The 15,488-nt window shown below is 38.7% G+C and overlaps 1 protein-coding gene across 9 annotated transcripts in view; it reads left to right on the top strand.

The window, feature by feature from the left end:
• Positions 1-15,488, top strand: part of PHLDB2 (pleckstrin homology like domain family B member 2) — a 114,226-nt gene that overhangs the window by 20,367 nt on the left and 78,371 nt on the right. For all 9 annotated transcript variants that reach the window (XM_043510427.1, XM_043510456.1, XM_043510449.1 and 6 more), the window contains 2 exons: positions 4,550-4,660; positions 9,744-11,068. In XM_043510427.1, the coding sequence (XP_043366362.1) occupies positions 4,612-4,660; positions 9,744-11,068 (1,374 nt within the window). In that variant the 5' untranslated portion in view covers positions 4,550-4,611. The remainder of the gene's footprint in view (positions 1-4,549; positions 4,661-9,743; positions 11,069-15,488) is intronic.

Raw genomic sequence — 15,488 nt, 5'->3', positions numbered from 1 at the left:
TGGTCTTGTCTTTGTAATTCATTTGTTAATAAAAGACTAAACTTTCCACTCTCTGGAAAAGCAGACTGTGTCATAGCCATGACAAGCTGCTCCGAGGCTAAACAGTCAGTGTAAATGAGAGGAAGAACAGCACACGTGGAGAGAGGATACCATCCCAAATCTGTGTGTTTTGTAAACTGAGGGTGGGATAAAGCCATTTCTGTGGATTGGTGGAATTGGTGTGCAGGAATATTGGTATACAATTTATAAACTAGTTTTTAAATGTGAAGTAATACTTGTATAATAACTAGGATGACCAGATAGCAAGGGTGAAAAATCGGGATGGGGGCAGGGGTAATAGGCACTTATATAAGACAAAGCACCATATATCGGGACTGTCCCTATAAAATCAAGACATCTGATCACCCTAATTATAACTAGACTGTTTTATTAGAGTAAGAGCCAGTTTGAGTAGTGAATCATTGCATTTGATGGTCGTTAATAAAACAAAACTTAAAAGTTTGGCCTGCGCAATGTAAAGATGAGAGTTCAGTCCTAATGCTGATTCTGTGCACTTCAGATGACTTTGTAAATCCCAGATGAAATCACTTTGTTTCCTAACAAACAAGGCAGAGTGCACTGTATGCTCATTAATGGTAGGTGGACTCCCAATGACTTATATGGAAGTTGGATCAGGCCGTAAATAACTAATCTGAGTATGTGTGGATGACTGTATTCAATAAACTATACTTCTTGACCTATTCATTTGATTATTTTCCCAGAAGTTTATATTTCACAGCATTACCTGATTTGTAACATAAAGTAAGTTTGAAAAAGACAGGTTTAATCAGGTGGTAGCTATAAATATATACTAATTACTAATACTATCTCTAAAAAGTGAATTTTTATTTTATTCTCCATTGTAATTTCTATACAAACAGTGAACATAATGAAATCCTTAAAGATGACATGCAAAAGATTTTTTTATAATTGTGCTTTTTTTTTTTTTTTACTTTTTTATTAAGAAGGCCTGAAGAGTTTTGTTTTTAATTTTTCTAGTTTGTGCTTTTACACTAGAAATAGCAGAAATGTCAAGTTTGGGTTATCTGATTTTGTTAGAGGTCTTCTTGAGGGAGGTGATTACACAGATGTGTGTTGAGAACTCTCACACCTGAATTGAGATAGTGTGATATGTAATTTTTAACAAAGACATTACATTCTTTCTCTTGCTTGTTTATTAGGCAATGGAAATAAATTAGGTATTCACAAAAACAAACAAAAAATGTTTTCAACTGTTTCAATCAAACAGTTGAAAACACTTCCCCTCTTGGTTGCTCAGTGTTCAATCTCTTGTCATATACAATTTTTATTGGTTACAAGGTTGTTACAGAGTCTTCATGGGAGAGAAGACCTGAACTTCCAATATAAAAACAAGCAGATTTTTCTTTGTTTTTAATAAAAGCCTTATCAGCTGATTTCATACATCACAAAGCAGCTAAAATAGGAACAAACTTACTTATGTTTTTTTCCTTTTCAGTTTACCTTTTAAATTCTGCACTAGAGATATTTTAGAATGTATAAGCAGTTGTGACTTAAAACCTTTCTTAACCCCCCCCAAAAAAACCCAAACCCTCTCCCCCCAACTGTAGTGCTTCTGTCCTCTAGTCTACTATTAGTTTTCCATGTTTTCCTTTTACTGATTGATAAATATAAATTACATTTTTTGGGTGGTAAAATATTGTCATAAACGTATGTAATTCTGCTCTTTGATCAGAAATTAAACACGTACTGGGAGGTTAAAATACCTATTGCTTTCACTGTTGTATGAGCATCAGATGTGCACCATATGTGAGTTTTTTGAGTTTTCCATCACTGGCAGTTCTTGGCTTGTGATGTGCTTGTAATTTGTATGGCCATTGGAAAAGAAAGGACTATTTGCCCATACCACAGGTTCTTAAAATGTGGTTAGCTTGTATATACTGAGAGAACTTGTTTCTTTACAGAAAGTATATTTACAGTGGAATAAAGTTTTGTTAATACTGCCTTTCCTAAAAACAGTGCCCCAAGATATTAATGCAATTACAGGCTAAATAGGCTTTAAACGTTGAGGCAAGGGTTAAGACAAGTTTTCGGCTGAGATGCTTAAAGAAATGAAGAGTGATACTGAAGGCTGTAGGAGCAGCAGCAGGAAAGTTTTTGCACTAGTAAGGAGAACTGTGTGGAGACTAATTGGCTTACAGTATGTTTTAGTAATAGTTAAAAATTGACCCTATCTCTTAACTAGAAAACTAGCTAGCTAAAAATCAACAGTGATTACATGTTGCCATGGAGAATGGGACTGAATGCTTAGTCTTCTGCTTTGTTCTCAGGCAGTTGGTAGGGGCTTGCGAGCATTGCACATGATGCTCTGTTAGCTCCCCGAGGGACTGAAAGATTGATGGCGTGCAGATATAGCAAGGTCAACCTTTTCCTGCTGGAAGACGAGAGTCTGCAACATGGACACTTTGAGTAAGGACAGTTAACGGAAGGGGGATGCTGAGGGAGCTGGGAGATAGAGGCAACAGAGAAAAATCCTTTCTGTTCCTTTAAGAACCCTTGGCGAGGTCGCAGAGGGGTGAACGTGACAGTAAACTGTCAGTGGCACAATAACACTAAACTAATGTATTAAGTTTAAAACCCAGGCTTAAGCGCTCTCTGGAAGACTTGGGAGGGCACTCATTTACGAGGGTACAAGGCTATCTCTTCCCATCATTTGATCCCTGAAGCAACAAAGCTGGTAGATTTTTTTAAGAAAACAGCAGGATGGCAGCTCCCTCCTCAGCACAGTGAGAGATCTATGATGGAGCAAAAACTCTCCACCCGCAGAAGGGGAGGTGGGAGGTGATTCACTAAAGAAAAAGCATCATCAGTGGGGTCAGCACTGGAATGAGTCACAGAAGTGAGTTTTAGAAAAGGGGTTATGACAGAGGAGAGGGAAGAGGACTGGGTGTACAAGAAGGGAGAGAATATTCCAGGTGTAATTCCAGGGGCAACATGATAGAAGGTAGGAGAAGACAAAGGCCTCTCTGTGGAAGGCCGTGGATAGCTTGCTGTGCTTCACTGCCAGGAAGATAATGTACGAAAGCATCACAAGCAAATTCTGTACAAAGACAACTGAGATGCCATATTTTGTGACTATTAAAGTTGGACAGGTTGCCTGTCTATAGAGAACATTACACAGCTGCCTCTATTCTTTGCTTATCTCCTGCAACCCTTTATTTTTTTTTAAAATGGCAGAAACGTAAAACCAGTCAACATTCATATTGTCATTTAATGGGCAGAAATGGTGTCCCTAGCCTCTGTTTGCCAGAAGCTGGGTATGAGCGATGGATCACTTGATGATTACTTGTTCTGTTCATTCCCTCTGGCCACTGTCGAAAGTCAGGATAGTGGGCTAGATGGACCTTTGGTCTGACCCAGTAGGGCCATTCTTATGTTCTCAAGTTTTTAAAGAATTTTATTTCACTCATTTGTAATCACAGTTGCATTAATTAAAAAAAGACATTTTATTATCATTTCTTTATTACACAATTACTACTGCCCGCAGTAGTGGCCCTGAGCTCTGCACCACCAGTGACTGGGACTGACACCCTCCCCTCCCCCAGAGCTTCATGCCCAGCACCTCGCATTGCTACCCTCCCTCAACGTTCCTCAGCGCCTCCACTGGGGGAAGGGAGATGCATCAAACTTTTTAGGTAAACTAGGCATTTCTTTGTTTGCTCTTGCCAGCTGATCAGTTGGGAAGAGCAAATGCCCATTTTTCTCAAAAAAGTCGGGACTGCTGGGACAGAGCTTAAAAACAGGACTGTCCTGGCCAGAATGGGGCATATGGTCACCCTAACCGTAACCAGAGATATATTTTTTTTAGTACATATGAAACAGTCTTTGTTGTTCCCCTATGGTTTAACTCCTTTAGAAGCTTGAGATGGAAATTTGTCCTTCCTAAAATATTTTCTATATCTTGGCTTGTGCACCCTGTTTTGATATATGTTTGTGTGTGATAGCAGGGCTGCTGGCATAAAATTTTGTTCAAGTTTATTTTTATACTGATAATGCTGTTATAGCACTTTTTCCATCTGTCTCAGAGTTTTATGAAGACTCATGCATTAAATATTTCAAAAAGATCCTTGGTGAGGTAGGTATTCACAATTTTTACAATGTCTAAAGGAAAGATAGACAGGGCTGCAAATAGAACCCAGGAGTCTACTAACTAGGTATATTCTCTCTTTTAAAGGAAAAAGAGAGGTTAACGATTTTTTTGTGTGAACAGGAGAAAACCATAACAAAGTTACATGGACTTTCAGATTGACGAAAGAAGCCTAACAATAAACCAAAATGTTGATGATCCCTATTTCATATATTTGATATATCCATTCAAACATCTTTGTACCATTTCTGTTCCAGATGTTGGTAGTGTTCCTGTCAATTAGGAGAATATTGTGAAAAACTCATTTCAGTTGTGCATTTTAAGAAATGCCTTTTAAAAAAGTTTCTGCATTATTAAAATATTTTTTCCTTCTGTTATTTGCAGGTCAAAGTTTACCTGGCTGATTCAAACTACCTTTGTCTTAACCATGCTATAGAAGAAAAAGCATGATGCCAAACAGAGGTAACCTTTCCTCCTTCCAGAGCATTGCATCAGGTATGAAATGCAGAAAGCACGTGTTGTAACTTTACTGAAGACTTCATTGATTTTGGTGCTATAATTTTGTTTGCTCTGTAAATTGTTAATTCTCTGTTTTTGTTATCATCATAATTTATTTTACTAACTGAGAGGGACCTATTGCCATAGCATCTGGGTGCATCACAAACAAGAACAAATTTCAGTTTTATGTCTGGCCTCAGTGAGTAGCAGAACTGACCCTCTGATTAATCACCTAGACAGAGAAACCAGACAAGGAAGAAAAGAGAATATGCTGCCTCTTTATAACTCTCTCCAGCAAATACTTGGCTTAAAAGATGATCCTTGCACTATGCACTGAAGGTTAACCAATTAGAGCTCTGGCTGACCTCCAGAAGGAATGAATTCCTTACACATTATCGAGCACACCCTGCCTCTAGCCTTCATGAGTACATGTGTACGGAGTGCCAACAAGAATATCTAAGGAGTCATGGTACATTCGGAGAGTCATTACTTAAACAATAACTTTAAAAAACTCCACCAAAGATCTGGTTTATGGTCAGTCAGCTAGATTCAGTTAAGCATGTGCAGAAATCCTCTTGATTTAAGTGCCTTGCTTCGTTGAGGTTGATGTGCTGAGGAATTGACATAAGGTAAAGTATGGAACAGTTAAATTCAAGCGGCTGCATAGAGGTATTTCTGACTTTTATTTGTTTTGCTTTTTGACATATGAAGTACAATGAACCCTTCATTGCTCTGATGAACAAGCGTGATAATTTTCATGAGTTTACTTGTTCTTTCGCAAATGGCTTTATTTTTCATAAGAGGAAATGTGCCCCTTCAGTGTTGAAGGGTAGTAATGAAACTAAATGAAACTAAACTAAAATTACATTACTGTGCCTGATCATATTTCTGTACAGGAGTCAGTGGAAATTATGCCAAAAATATGGTAACATTTGACGGTAATTTAGTCTAGTTGCATCATAATCTTGTTTTGAATGGTTAGTATTTGATGCAAGATTAATTGAAAGTGTGTGTGAGAGAGATTTGGAATGGGGGGGTGAGGGGGTTTGTTAAGTACTATTACGAATGGAGGGGTGGATATGAAGAATAAGCTCTCACAATCACAAATAACTTTCACGTTTTTGGTCTTTGGGTTCTGAACTTCTAAACACCACGCATACAAGCGCTTTATCTTTTTCAGCTGGTTTTGTTTTGTTTTACCAGACAGAGGCCTGTGGAACATGAATGGCTTTTTTTTCTTTTTGTCAATTTGAAGTTGATTGTCACCACTAAACAAAACTTGTAGGAGTCCTGTTGAAGTTTTCTAACTAAATTTCACATTATAAGGAACTGTCTGGCTCAAAGTACCAACAATGAGATATGAAGCCTTTCATCACTAAACTCACTGCCTCAAATCCAGCCGAGTTGAATTAGTATTTAAAGTCATTAACATTCAATGCTGATTGACCCTGTGAAAGGAGTTGGGGGTGTAGTCTACTTTCCAGAGACTACGTTACAGCATGAAAGGGTATGTGATGTCATACTTTTAGGTTCACGTCTGAAGCTGCAGATAGAGTCTTCAACTGGCATAACAGGGAAGATCCTTTCATGGATCAGTAAATAGTTAAAAGATAGGTAACAAATGGTAGGAATTAATGGTCATTTATCACAATGGAGAGAGGTAAACAGTGGGGTCCCCCAAGGAATTGTACTTGTACCTGTGCAATTCAACATATTCTTAAATTATTTGAAAAAGGGAGTGAACGGTGAAGTGGCAAAGTTTGCAGATGATACACAATTATTCAAGATAGTTAAGTCCAAAGCTGATTGTGAAGAGTTGTAAGGGGATCTCAGAAAACTGGTTGATTGGGCAACAAAATGGCAGATGAAATTCAACATTGATAAATGCAAAGTAATGCACATTGGAAAAAATAATCCCAGCTATACATATATAATAATGGGTTCTACATTTGCTGTTACTTGGAGTCACCATGGATAGTTCTCTGAAAACTTCAGCTCAGTGAGCAGCAGTGGTCAAAAAGGCTAACAAGGTGAGGAACCATTAGGAAATGGATAGAAAATATGACTGAAAATATAATCATGCCACCATGTAAATCCATGGTACGCCCACACCTTGCATACTGTGTGCAGTTCTGGTCTGCCCATCTCAAAAAAGATATATTAGATTTGGAAAAGGTACTATATAGAGAAAGGCAACAAAGATGATCAAGGGTATGGAATGGTTTCCATACGAGGAGAGACTAAACAGATTAGGGCTATTCATCTTAGAAGAGAGTTGACTAAGGATGGGGATATGATAGACATCTATAAAATCACGAATGCTGTGGAAAAAGTGAATGGAGAAATGTTATTTACCCTTTCCCAAATACAAAAACTAGGGGTCACCGAATGAAGTTAATAGGCAGCAGGTTTAATACAAACAAGAAGAGGTACTTTTTCACACAGTGCACAGTTAACCTGTGGAACTCATTGCCATGGTATGTTGTGATGGCCAAAAGTATTACTAGGTTCTAAAAAGAATTAGATACGTTCATGGAGGATAGGTCCATCAATGGCTATTAACCAAGGTGGTTAGGAATGCAACCCCATGCTTGGGAGGACCCTAGCCTCTGATTGCCAGAAGCTGGGAGGGACTAACGGGGGTGGATCATTCCAATTGCTCTATTGTGTACACTCCCCCCCGAAGCTCTGGTACTGGCCACTGTTGGAGACAGGATATTGGGAAAGATGGGCCATTGGTCAGACCCAGTATGGCCATTCTTATGTTCTTAACCACTAGATGAGACCATAACTTTAGCAATTAGAAAACAGACTGCACTGTGTGCATATGGTGAATAGGGATGAGATAACCCTTTCCAAATCATTGATTTCAGTTGGAACTGCAGGTACTCAACTTCTCAGAAAATCGGGCCTATGACCAGTCCTGTGCTCTCACCATAAGACCTTGGTTGCTCTGAAGGATAATTGCTTCCTTAACTTCAAATACACAGCTAATTCCTTGATTTAGCCTGCCAAAGAGCTGCTTTCAAGGTTTAATGAGACGTTTTACATCAGTCAAGGCCTGAGTTCAAGCCCCCCCAGCATTCTGTGTGTCTCTGGAAGTGGTTGATGCTATCACTGACAGAAGGAGAGCAGGAACTGTATTCCTTTCATTGCTTTAAGTACCAGTGATTTCCTTTCTCACAGGGGAAACTCAGAACTCTTGGGCTGAAATTTGGGTCTTGACACATAACTGAACAAAAAATGATTTTTCATCTCGTGATCTATGTATTTATAGTTTGTAATTCTGAACTATTGTTGTACCACGGACATGGGATCTTAAAAAGCTTTCTGTATTTATAACAACCTTGGATTCCCCTTTAATGAAGGCAAGGTGGCTAACTTCATATTTATTTTTACATCTTAAAGACTATAGTGCTTATAGAGAGCTTTTCATCTTTCAAGTGCTCTACAAACATCAAAGAACTAAGCCATAATAGCCTTGAAAAATAGGTTGTATTCTCATTTTACAGTGGAGGAAACTGGATTGAGGCAAGGGGTGATTTGTCCACATTTACATAGGACCTTGGAACAAAGCCCACTGAAGCAAATGGAAGTACGCTCATTGACTTGAGTATGGACCAAGCACATAGTTAATAGGTTGCACTTAGTCTCTCTGTGTCTCAGTTCTATATCTGTAAAATGGGATTAATTTCACTTTCCAACCTCACAGGAATTTTGAGAGGATACATAAATGAAAGATTGTGAGTTGCGCAGATTCTGTAGTGATGGGGGCTATATATCTACCTAACATAGATAGATAGGGATAGGATTAGAATTCATGAGTTTGTGACTCCTTCTCATGTGTTCTAAACCAGTTGTTCTCCACCTTTTTGGGATCAGGACCCATTTGTAAATGTTTGTGGCTGTTGCCACCCAGTAAATAGTCTGGGGTGGAGGTCCTGGGGTGGTTTCAGTCAGATACTGCCCCCCAGAGAGTTGGATCCTGCCCAGCACTCACCCCACAGTGGTATCTCCTGTAGCCCCTGTGCTGTGGGGCTGGCAGAGATTGGATCTCCAATCCGGGTGTTGCAACCTTCATGGTTGCAGCGCTGCTCAAGTTTGGCCCCAGTCCCCGACTGGACCAGATTTGTGTGAGTGGAGTTGTGACTTGGCTCATGGGGTTGCAGTGCCAGACACTCAAATATGGCCTACCCGGATTCCCATCATCATAATGGCTGGGCTAAACCTGAGTGGTACTTACAGTGACCCAATTTTACAGGGACAGTCCTGATATATGGGGCTTTTTCTTATGTAGGCACCTGTTTCCCCCCCACCCCATACCTCCTGGGTCCTAATTTTTCACACTTGCTATCTGGTCACCCGAGTGGTTCTGGGATCTGCGAGACAGCAGAGAGGTGAGCCCAGCCTGCCCTGTTGGACAGGAGCCAGCGGAGCTGCCCCACAACCCTTTGAAACATTCTGGCAATCCAGTTTTAGGTCCCGACCCACGTCTCAACCCAGGTTGAGAAACCCTGTTCTAAACAATGAGGAGTCCTTGTGGCACCTTAGAGATAACAAATTTATTTGGGTATAAGCTTTCGTGGGCTAAAACCCACTTCATCAGCCATGCATCTGATGAAGTGGGTTTTAGCCCATGAAAGCTTATGCCCAAATAAATTTGTTAGTCTCTAAGGTGCCACAAAGACTCCTTGTTTTTGCTGATACAGACTAACACGGCTACCACTCTGAAACCTGTTCTGAAAAACTAGAGTCAGTATTTTTAGTGGGTAGGGCACCAGAACAGGTGTCAAGGGATGTTGATTCTTTTCCCATCTCTGTCACTGATATGCTATTTAACCTTGGGAAAATCGCTTGACTGCTCTCTGACTCAATTTCCCGCTCTGTCAAATTGGGATTATAAAATTTACCCACCCACCTTTGTAAAGTGTTCTAAGATATGTAATTATATTATTAGAAACAAGTTATTTTTCCATGATAGATTAAGTATATACGATTATTTTTAACTAATTGCGGGGTGAGGTTTTCTCATGTATTTGCTGAAAACTAATTTTTTCCCCTTTTTTCCTCTCTCTCACAGATTCCAGTAAGATTATGGCAGAGTACAGCCACATACAAAACCAGCTAGAATTACAAAATACTAGTTTAGGAAAAAGCTCTGTGATGAATTCCTTTGAAAATGATCTCCAGGATATTATGGATAGCCTCAACCAGAAGAAATATTCATCGAGCCTTAAATTTAAAACAAACGGGGACTCCTCTGGTTCCTATTTAACGCTATCACAGTCTGTGCCAGCTAAACCCAGCCCTTCATCTAGTGTTAAAAATATACACGCCGTTACTAAAATTCAAGGATGTAAACCCTTTTCTTGTGAGACCCCTTATCTTTCAGATAAAAGTGTCTCGGTAAAGCATATGAGTTCCACTTCTCCATCCTCCAGTGGGTACAGCCTAGGAAGGACAGACTTTGATATTCATGCCAACAGAGAAAATGAAAAACTCTTTGGACATGTGGATAAGTTTCACTGTTCAAAATATAGTCAAAAAAATAAATCGTATGATAATGTCTTCTTCCCAGCAGTGCTGGATGGGAAGAAGAACTCAGGCTCTCTTCTTGCAATGTGGAGTGGAAGCTCAGGTAGTGAAATAATTCTTTCACCTGTTAGCAGTTCAGGGGCTGCAAGCATGCCCTCCAGCCCAAAACAAGGCAGGAGGATGAATATTCAAGATCACCTAACTCTTCATTCAAGACCAGTTAAGCATAAGGAGGCCATGACTGAGACTCTGGGTTCAAGAACTAGGAAGTATTCTGGTGGGTCACTGGGTCAAATGGGAGTTTATAGTCGTTCTCTGCCCAGGCTGTACAAATCGACAGAAAGCCAGCTGATGCCATTAAGTTTGCCTCCAAGAAACTCTCTTGGTAATTCCAAAAGAAAAAAACACGGAGAAAAAGATCTACCTCAAAGTGCATTAGATGCTGATAATTACCTTAATTTTTCTTCTTGCAGCTCAGGGGTGTCACCATATACAAATTCTGTGTCTGACAGTAATTCCTATGTTAGCTCAACTTTTAGTGTTCCTGCAAGCCCCCGAATGGCTAGGAAAATGCTTTTAGCATCTTCCTTCTCCCATGTTTCTCATGATTTTGATAGATTTGGTCTCTCAGGGACAAGCCCCAGTAATTCTTTTCCCCCTGTGGATCTTGACAGAACATTCTCTGTCAGAAGAAACATTTCCACTAGTTCCATGGAGTTTGCTGAAACTGACCTGGAAAGCTTCAGACAGACACCTACCTTACGGGAGAGAAAGAACAGTATTAGTTCAATTTCTGGAAGAGATGACCTAATGGACTATCACAGGAGACAAAGGGAAGAGAGACTTAGAGAGCAGGAGATGGAACGACTGGTAATTTTTCTTTTCCTTTTAGTTTTCACCAGTGTTTAATGCTTGCAAAACTAACTTTCCAAAGCAAACTGTTAAGAGTATACAGTAGATGTAAAACATCTGCTCCTGTGTTTTGAAATTCAGATACATGACCTTGTGCGCTGAGGCTTGTTTACTATGTCAGTCTCTAAAGTTAATGGGTATATAGTATGCTGCATCAACATCTCAGATGGTATCATTCAACCTTCTGAAAAAAATGTAGGAAACTCACAGAAATTATGGTAGTTCAATCTGTGGGTTCCGCAAGAATATCTATGTACATAAAACCCATAAATTGCCTGGCAGGGATCCAACATTCTTTTAATTTTTTTTTCCAAGTTGATGGCACTGTTTTGTGGTAAACACTAGGTAAAAAAAACAAAACCAAATCTGTGTCTCCACTATAAGACTTCAGGGTCATGCTTCAATAAGCAACAAAGAATCAAACAACAAAATTACCTGATGCTGTATGTCACCATGTCTAGTGAGCACCATTTGCCTTGCTTGGTCAAGACTTTGCCTCCTGAGTATCTTCATCAAAGCATTGATTTCTCTACTTGTTGGTCTTTCTAATGATCACAAGGCAGGATGAAGGGAATCATCTCCATTCTGTCTATGGCTGCAGGAAATAATTCTGTGGGCCGCATGTTTCAGACCCCCGATCTAGTTGAGAACGGTCTCTGGATGAGAACTGGATTCTGTTTAATTCTTGCCCCTAAGTCCTGTATATTCCTCACCCCCACTCCCAGCCCCAACCTCATTTACATGAGATTCATACCAGTAGAGAGGCATTAATTTCACCGTTGTTAGCTATTTAGAGACTCTGAATACATTATACTGTAATAGTATACTCAGAGCTAAAGTCTACTATTATTTTAAAAACCAAAGCAAACATTTTCAAAGTTGGGTGCTTAAAGTAAGGTACCTAAATCCATAGTTGCATTTCTGAATGAAACTAGCTAGATTTTCAGAGATGTTGAGAGCGTTTGATTTTCATTAAAGTCAGTGAGTTCTGCAAATAGAGTTGGATCGACAACTTGGTGAGGGAGGGAAGATCACCATTTTAATCAAATTTTACTGAAATCCTTTTTGAACTAAGTATTGTCTCCCATTTTTTGACCAGCTTTAGGTATGAGTTAGTCAGTGCTTCTGATAATGTGATGACTTATTTTGGTGCCAGACTTGAAGTGTCCAATGTGGAAAATTTTGTTTTAACATTTGTACTGTGTTAGAACCATTGACTCCTAGTATTGGAGTACATTCCAGTGAACAATGCTACCAGCTTGCAAGAGGGTCTCTGAAAAATTCAAACCAAGTATGGTGTAATGGTTTTGTATTTTTAAGAGGAAAAACTTGGATTTTGGGGGGGATGCTTCTACAGTTAGTACTGCTTTTCTCTTGAAAGTAAAATCTAAAGATATGTTCTGATTCTGTTTTTAGATGAGATGACTAAATCTTTCCTTTTATTTAGCATTTGTTTCTCCCAACTCAATACTTCTTTAGAATACCGGTCCTATAAAAGGAGAATTAGCCTAATGTTTTCTCAACATGTTAAAATATGTGAAAGAGAGACTGTTTTAGGTGCTGTATGACTTACACATGAAGGAATTTGCTCCTTCTTGATTTAGTCTTCTCTTCAGCATCCTGCTATGTGTTACTTTTTGAAGTTATCCAGTTAAGGATTGGAAATTAGAACAATACATTTTTTCAGGGATTTGAGAGCTTGAGTAACCTCTATAATTAGTTAGCTGAGCCCTGGCAGGAAGTATATGTTTGTAAAAATACCATTTCTTTATACCCTGTATAGAAAAGTCAATGTTGGGTCTCCATGCATTCAGAGACCGATTTTTTTCAAATGGGCTGAGAACCCACAGCTCCTTGGGACTTCTTAACTTTTAGCTTGAGTTTGAAGACCTGCTAAATGTACTTAACCCTTCTTCCTGCTTGATGGAATGTGGATTTGTATACCATGTTTCCTGTGGAAAAGATGATAGATAACAAAAAATGCGTGGTTTCAAAGTGGTGAGTAGAAGTGTGAGTTCAATGGCTTGAAGAGAAATGATTTGGGGAAGTCATTTTTTGTCCAAATATTTGACCTTTTAATGTGAGGTAAGGTAAGCCAGATAGAATATGTTTAGAGAGATTCTGGAAATGCAAACATCTGTTTTGAAACAGTAGTTTGCTTTTCAGGCATTATAATACTTTAAAAAAAAAGGAGTACTTGTGGCACCTTAGAGACTAACAAATTTATTTGATCATAAGCTTTCGTGAGCTACAGCTCACTTCATTGGATGCATTGAAGTGAGCTGTAGCTCACGAAAGCTTATGTTCAAATAAATTTATTAGTCTCTAAGGTGCCACAAGTACTCCTTTTCTTTTTGCGAATACAGACTAACACGGCTGCTACTCTGAATACTTTTAAAGAGTCAGTGTAGTTTGGCCCACCATTTTCCTTTGAACTAACCCATTTTTTTCTTCTCTTTTTATCTTTATGATTTTTTTAAAAAACATCTGTGAAACTTGCATAATGACAGGTTTCAGAGTAGCAGCCGTGTGAGTCTGTATCCACAAAAAGAACAGGAGTACTTGTGGCACCTTAGAGACTAACAAATTTATTAGAGCATAAGCTTTTGTGGGCTACAGCCCACTTCATCGGTTGCATAGATTGGAACATATTATAAGAAGATATACATATACACATACAGAGAAGGTGGAAGTTGCCATACAAACTGTAAGAGGCTAATTAATTAAGATGAGCTATTATCAGCATGAGAAAAAAAACTTTTGTAGTGATAATCTAAGGGTGGCAATTTTGCAACAGAGAAGCTTCAAAAACAGACTCCAATGAGAAACTACTGAGCTTGAATTAATATGCAAACTAGATACCATTAACTTGGGTTTGAATAGAGACTGGGAGTGACTGGATCATTGCACATATTGAATCTATTTCCCTAAGTTAAGTATCCTCACACCTTCTTGTCAACTGTCTAAATGGGTCATCTTGATTATCACCACAAAAGTTTTTTTCTCCTGCTGGTAATAGTTCATCTTAATTAATTAGCCTCTTACAGGTTGTATGGTAACTTCCACCTTCTCTGTATATGTGTGTGTGTATATATGTATCTTCTTACTATATGTTCCCTTCTGTGCATCTGACGAAGTAGACTGTAGCCCACAAAAGCTTATGCTCTAACAAATTTGTTAGTCTCTAAGGTACCACAAGTACTCCTGTTCTTTTATCTGTGAAACTGCTTTTTGTGCTTGTTTGCTTGCTTTTAATTTGCACAGGCTGGTGGAGAATGTTGAAACTGCAGCCTTTGTTAGTTCCTGAATATGAAACTAACTGATCTGCTGTTACTGTTCACAGAGAGTAAAACACCAAAGTAAACAAACAGCACAAACTGTGAACTGTCCATTTCAATTTATGGAATAATTTTAGCTTCAGTAATATAATTCTAATTTTGTTATACATGTGACAAAGTAATTTTCTTTTTAAGAGCAAGGTTTGGTGTTCTTTCTCTTTTTAAAAAAATATATGTATCCATGGGCCAGAGTCCAAACTGTTACATGGAGGTGTCAATCAAACATTCCTGTGCCAGGCTGTTTCCCTGTCTCATGATGCTGGCTATGTCCCTGATCTTGTCCTTCCCTCTGGATTTTCTGTAATGGGTATGAGTATGTGTGTCATGAGCTGAAGGGCAGGGAAGACAGCTTTAGGGTTATGGCCAGAATTCCATAAGAGTTATGCTGATCAAGGTTGCTGAGGAGATAGGCTGATTGAACTTTGCATCTTGGAGGAGTGGAATGTGGGGAGGTTATTTCATAATTTTTACCATCAGAAGCCATTGTAAATTCTGGCTGAACTTAGCCCATGTTTTTAAACACATCTCCCCCTTATAACTATGTAGTTTATGAATATTTAAAGGGAAGATCTATGGGACAAATAAACATTCATAAAATACTTGCCTAAACCTCACATTTTGAGTATGATATAAACCCCAATACATATTGAAGTTCAAATACAATTAATCATCTGAATCTAAGAAAATCAAGGGGATGAATAGCAGTATTGATTGAAATAATGACTGTGGGAAGGAATTATACACAAGCTGACAGAGACAAGTTGGATAAATATTAAGGCCAATCTAGGCAAGTTGATACTTAGGTGCTGTCAAATAGTCACAACCTTATTGGAGATTGTCTAGTGCTGTTTTAAAGGCAGTACAATATTTTACCTGTAGGTGGAGCCACATATTTAAAAATTACTATTTGGAATTATGTAAAATATTGTCCACAGCCCATCTCTTGGTATGGATCTGTAAAGCATACTTTTATAGGTCAAGCAGCCTTTCTGGAAATGAGGAATGTATTCATGAGAGATTTTAATTTAAATGAGCAATGA

This window comes from Dermochelys coriacea, chromosome 1, assembly GCF_009764565.3.
Source record: "Dermochelys coriacea isolate rDerCor1 chromosome 1, rDerCor1.pri.v4, whole genome shotgun sequence".
NCBI lineage: Eukaryota > Metazoa > Chordata > Testudines > Dermochelyidae > Dermochelys > Dermochelys coriacea.
The sequence above is the reverse complement of the archived record's forward strand: the minus strand, read 5'-3'. Positions and strand labels throughout refer to the sequence as shown.